Source organism: Theropithecus gelada, chromosome 6, assembly GCF_003255815.1.
Source record: "Theropithecus gelada isolate Dixy chromosome 6, Tgel_1.0, whole genome shotgun sequence".
Classification (NCBI taxonomy): Eukaryota; Metazoa; Chordata; class Mammalia; order Primates; family Cercopithecidae; genus Theropithecus; species Theropithecus gelada.
In genome coordinates this window covers 137066664-137072679 of record NC_037673.1, presented here as the reverse complement: position 1 = coordinate 137072679, position 6016 = coordinate 137066664, and the positions used below count along the sequence as shown (strand labels likewise).

At 43.9% G+C, this 6016-nt stretch overlaps 1 protein-coding gene across 1 annotated transcript; it reads right to left on the bottom strand.

Moving 5' to 3' along the window:
• Nucleotides 1-479: 479 nt before the first annotated feature.
• On the bottom strand, nt 480-4955 carry ZMAT2 (zinc finger matrin-type 2). The gene is made up of 6 exons (XM_025389419.1): nt 4845-4955; nt 4411-4504; nt 3193-3316; nt 1345-1418; nt 742-887; nt 480-587 (listed from the first exon to the last, which is right to left on the bottom strand). The coding sequence occupies exons 1-6, from the start codon at nt 4860-4862 to the stop codon at nt 480-482; spliced, it is 564 nt and encodes a 187-aa protein (XP_025245204.1). The 5' UTR covers nt 4863-4955.
• Nucleotides 4956-6016: the final 1061 nt, after the last annotated feature.

The window sequence follows — 6016 nt, the reverse complement described above, 5'->3', positions numbered from 1 at the left end:
AAAAAAAAAAAAAAAAAAAGTATGGAGGAGGCTATACATGTTGTGGGGGACAGTGGGTATATGGGAAATCTTTATACCTCCCTCTCGATTTTGTTGCAAACCCAAACTGCTCTAAAAAAAGTTAAGTCTTCTAAAAAAATTAAATCAAAGAATACAGATGAGACAGTCCTCAACTTACGATGCTCTGACAAGATTTTTCAGTTTTACAATGGTGCAAAACTGACATGCATTTGAAACTGTACTTCAAGTATCCATATAACCATTGTTTTTCACATTCAGTACAGTATTCAATAAATTAATGAGATGAATACTTTATTATAGAATAGGTTTTGTGTTAGATAATTTGGGTCAATTGTAGGCTAATGTGTTCTGAGCACATTAAGGTAGGCTAGACTAAACTATGGTAGGTTAGGTGTATTATGCATTTTTGACTTAAGATATTTTTAACTTGATGATGGGTTTATCGGTAGGTAACCCTGTCAGAAGTTGAGAAATATCTGTATCGCCAAAACAAATAAATAATAAGGCCCACAGAGTCCAGGACAAAAAAGTCGTTTCAGAGCCAGTTCCTTCAGATCATGAGAATCCTAAACAAAGGCAACAAATGTTTCCGCTAATATACAGAACTCAGGAGATATAACTCTGGGGCTGGGAGTAGGAGTGGGATGAGGACAGGGTCTCCCATGATTCATAACATAAAACTCAAATCTGGGGCAGAGGGGAAGACTAGGAGAGGCTTACCTCTTCTCTGAGCTCCTTCATCCTTTCCTCAAAATCATAATCCTTCTGCTTCTCTTCCATCTTCTTCTTGTTGACCTCAAAACGTTTCTTCACCTGATCCAGGGTGGAACGTTCCACACGCATAGACATGCCCAGGTTTCTCTGATCTGGATGGGGTCAACAGTGAAGAAGGCAAGCTCATTAAAACATCCTCAGCCCCTCAAAAAGTATTTTTCTGACTTCTCTGACATCTTCTCATATGACATCTCATAAAACACACAGCACAAATAATTACGGCTAAAAGAAACTCCCTTGGTCAGCTGGGCCCAGGAGCAGCACATGGTTTGGGTGCTGTTAAAAGTCTCATGGCCTCCAGAATAAGGCCTCTTACCCATTGCCTCCAGAAATATTACATAATGAAGTAAAAGATGGCCTGTGCTGAAACAACTGGAGAGTTCTAACAGGGGCATCAAAAAGAGCCCAATAGAAACTACCTTTCTTATTCCAGCCTTCTTTTGATCAGTAAAAAGAACAGGAAGAAAAAAAAAAAAACCTACCCTTCCATTCCACCCCACCTCCAAAACCCAATTCCAGCCCTAGTCACAAGCTACCTCCAAGCCTTACGTTTCTTTCCATTAATGTGATCCAGAAAGTTGATGGAGTCCTTCACCACACAGTCACAGACATTGCAGTAATATCTAACAGGAAGAAACAGCACCTGAGTCAAATATGGTTTTAAGGATCTTATCATTTTCAACCAAGAAACACAAATTTTTAGGTAAACTTCTTTTTAGAAGTGTTAAGCCTTCATTTCTATAAAGCCTTGGCTCGAGAGAGAGTATAGCAGTCATCCTCAAAGACAGCCTCAGGAGGAGCCCCACCCTCTTGATATTCCTACTCTGTGTAGTCTCTTCCCAATTTGTACTAGAGTTGGTCTGTGTGGCCAACAGAATATGTCAAAAGTAATATCTTCCAAAATTAGGTTATTTTAAAAACCATGCCTTCTGTCTTTGTTTGGGTTACTTGCTCCGGGGAAGCCAGTTGCTCTATTATGAGCAGTCTTATAGAAAGGTCTATGGGGCAAAGAACTTAGGCTTCCAAACAACAGGCATGTGAGAGAGCTTGGAAGCAGATCCTCCAGCCCCACTTAAGATTCAAATGAATGCAGACCTACCTTGCCAACTCCTTGATTGCAGCTTCATGAAGAGACCCTGAGCCAGAACCACCTAGGTAAGCCACTCCCACATTCCTTACCCAAAGAAACTGTGAGTGGTGTAGTTTATGCTGCTAAGCTTTGGGTTAATTTGTTAATTTACATAACAATAGATAACTAATACAGACAGGAATGGACAACAGTGGGTTTACTAAGCAGCTCAGAGAAGTGTCACTCATTGCTATCTGTGTTGCTCTCCTGCTAGAAAACCTAACTGGAGAGAGAAGCAGTGGGGGGCAAAAGGGTGACAAGCTGCTGTGGGACCCTTCTTCCTACAGGTTACAGTCTTGGAAGAAGGTGTACAATCAGGCATCCATAACAACTACAGCCTTTGCAGCTAGTCTGGAACCTCACACCCCGCTTCTTCACCATTAACAACTCCTAGGCTCTACCTAATTTCTCCCCTAGAAATCTCCTCAGTAGCACCTTCCTTCATTTCTTCCTCTGACAGATCAAATAATCCCTTTTAAAATATTAATAGTAAATCAGAATTGATAACAAGTATAATGGCAATAAAAAAAATTTTTTTTTTTTTTTGAGAGAGTTTCGCTCTGTGGCTCAGGCTGGAGTGCAGTGGCGCGATCTCGGCTCACTGTAAGCTCCGCCTCCCGGGTTCACACCATTCTCCTGCCTCAGCCTCCAGAGTAGCTGGGACTACAGGCGCCCGCCACCAAGCCCAACTAATTTTTTGTATTTTTAGTAGAGACGGGGTTTCACTTGTTAGCCAGGATGGTCTCAATCTCCTGACCTCGTGATCCGCCCGCCTCGACCTCTCAAAGTGCTGGGATTACAGGCGTGGTGAGCCACCGCACCCAGCCAGCAAAAAGAAAAATTTAAAATATGTATTAAGTAGTAGTTGTAGTGCTACTACTAGTAGTTGCAGTGCTAGTATGATTTTTGTCTGTTTTGTTTTTTCAATTGAGACAGGGTCTCACTGTGTTGCCCAGGCTGGTCTTGAATTCCTGGGCTTAAGCAATCCTCCTGCTTTGGACTCCCAAAGTGCTGGGATTACAAGCATGAGCCACCGTGCCCAGCCAATGCTAATAATATGAAGAAGCCCACTGAGTGACCACTCCTAGAGACACTATCATGTCAACTTGAGACCTTGGGAGACACAGAAAAACAAATATAAAGATGGAATTGCAGGCAAGAAGAACATAATCCTGGGGCCAAGGACCTTCCTCAATAGTTCCTAAAACCAAAATCGGTGGCTTAATAGATGCATTCTTGGCTGCAGAGAAAAATGATAAGCAACTTACCCTCCCATCTCAGATTGAGGGGTTGTCTTGGTAATGACAATTGTCTTCCCAAGCTTGGATTCCAAGTCCACCTTGTAGTCCCTATGCCGTAAAAGCTCTCGCTTGACAGGCTGCACTGGTTTTCCTGAAACATAATGGGGAAGGAAGTCCCTTCAATATTATAGCTCCTCAACCAGAAAGGAAAAAAAATGCATGAAACCCAAAATTCAGGTCTACTCTCATTTCAAAATGATTCCTAAAAGAAAGGACACAACAGACACTTAAAGTAGCAGCTGGGGAGAATCTCAACACAGGAAAAAATCATAAGCAATCCCCAATTCTCTACAGCTTTTCTCCACTTCAAAGCCAGCCAATCCAAAAGCAGTATGTTTTATATTCATTGATTAACTGAATTGTGGGGGAGAATTTCTGAAGTGTTACTAGAAGCAACTTTTTCAAAACAGAAGCAAGGATATTCAAGAATGCTTTCAGGCAGATAACCTAGGCATAACAGAAAGGAACCTTCTGAGAGCTGGGCAAATTTATAAAAGGTGACCAACATTTAGGAAATGCCTGTTACATGTCAAGCACTATTTATTTTACATGTTACATAAAAACTGAAAGAGTTAGTGAATGCAAGGTGGCCTGGAGGTAAAGGGAAAGAAGAATGTACACGTTTGAAACAGATGACAAAACAAGACATTTCTTTATGCAATCTCTTAACCAGGAGAGAAGCACCAAGTCCCTGACGTCCAAGGCACAGAGAAACAGCACTGCTAAGCACTAGCTGAAACAATCACAGATCCTGGAAAGTACCCCGGCTTTTCTCAGACTATATGGGAGGGTCTTGATTGGGCCAGGAATGTTCTCTCCCTTAAGAAATTTCAAGGGAAAGAGGGGAGTCACTGACAGCGGTAATGCACAGTAGCAAAATACTCCACACTTCTCTGTCACTACAAAGGATTCCGTTATCTTCTCTGTACTTCAGGAAAGCATTAAACGAGCCAAGCAAAGGGTGGGCAAGGAAGCGGAGTAAAATAGAGCTGAAGAGCATCTCAAAACTACTTACTTCAGCCCACCTCCTCGCTCTCATTTTGTAAATGTAGAAACCTAGGCCGAGGGAAGCAACACTCTGCCAGAGCTTAACCGCGTGGGAAAGCAGCGCACTTCAACTCCCACCCGCTCTCCATCATCGCATCGCCTGTGATACCCTTAGCCCTTGATGTAGTTAGCACCCACCATCTTTCTTTTCTCTCTCTTCCGTGAGCCTCTTCTCGGCGAGTTTCTCATATTCATCTTTGTCCCACTTTCGGCGAAAGTCCAAGTTTTTTGTCTGTGGAGGGGAAAAAGCGTCAAGATCCGTCGCCGTGTCCGGACCCCTAAAGAAGCAGGGAACCGCGCCCTCGCAGTCCAGGCAGCTACAGGACGTTTTGAAAGCGAAGCCTCTTTGGACTGCATGAGAAGGCTGGGGTAGCCTCAGGACCCCCAACCCGAGAAACCTCCATGATTCCACTGACCCTTTGCCAAGGCCTATACTGGGGAGTTCTTGAACCTGGACCCTGCGATCTCGAGGAGATATCGGAAAGCCGGTCGGGTGCAGAAGTTTGTCCCTATTCAGGTCGGAAAAACCATTCCCCACCCCGCAAAACCTCCTCTTCAGACACAACACCTACCCCGCTGCCCGACGCCATCTTCACAGCGAAGTGAATGGCGAGCTGAAAAATGCCGTAAAAGGCGGCTTGGAGCCGTAAGGCAAGATGGCCCTCCAATAAGCTTGGAGTCTTGTGTTCCAAACGAGCTAAGGACTGGAGGGCTTCTAAAACAGGCTTGTTGGCCCCGCCTCTGCTCCAAGGAGACAGCGCAGGCGCAAGAGGAGTATGAAGCAACACGGAAGTAAGGGCGCCTGCAAGCGTTTTTTGCCTTGGGTTTCAAAACAAGCATTGAAGGGTCAAGATTTAGTTCAACTATTTTACAAACAAGGAAACTGAGGTTCGAAAAACTGTGGTCTCTGATCTAGTCTAACAACTTTGCGTCCACTGCCAAGAATTCGTAAACCTTTTTTAAGGCCGAAGCGCCATTAGGGGGTCTAGATGCCTCTCATTCACCTGCATGCACTAGCGATATGACCCTGAACTACACTGAAGCGTTTGCAACAGAGGTACCCTTCCCGACGCACATATAAAAAGCATGTTTTGCACTTGTGCTCTTTTCCTTGAAGCAATGCTATCACACTTTACTTCACTCATTTTTCCATCACCTGGGGAACTTTATAGTAGAACATAATTTAATCAGCATTAATTGGATTTGGAAAGGCCAGTCATCAACAACACTCTAGAGTGAAGCACTGTGGCATACCGGCTCACTATATGTTGATTTTAGCAATAAAACTACCTCTTGGCCAGGCGCGGTGGCTCATGCTTGTAATCCCAGCACTTTGGGAGGCTGAGGTGTGGATTATGAGGTCAGGAGTTCAAGACCAGCCTGGCCAATATGGTGAAACCCTGTCTCTGCTAAAAATACAAAAATTAGCTGGCTACTTGGGAGGCTGAGGAAGGAGAATCTCTTGAACTTGGGTGGCGCAGGTTGCAGTGAGCCGAGATCACGCCACTGCACTCTATCCTGGGTGACAGAGCAAGACTCCATCTAAAAAAAAAAAAAAAAAAAAAAAAAAAAAAACTACCTCTTGAGCAGACGGGGAAAGAGGGAGAAACTGGCTGCTCATCACTGAATACAGAAGCATCATCCCAGGGAGGTTACTCCTACCTCACACAATTCTCCAGTATACACTCAAGCATTTTCTACAGTCTATGCAAACCCAGCCCTTGATAACAATAACAAATTACCC

Bases quoted from the DNA above. Each gene is read 5' to 3' on its own strand.
- ZMAT2 (XM_025389419.1), bottom strand. The intron at 888-1,344 runs GTAAGGCTTGGA...GACCCCATCCAG, and splicing joins TCACATTAATGGAAAGAAAC to ATCAGAGAAACCTGGGCATG. The intron at 588-741 runs GTAAGCCTCTCC...GCCTTTGTTTAG, and splicing joins TGAAGGAGCTCAGAGAAGAG to GATTCTCATGATCTGAAGGA.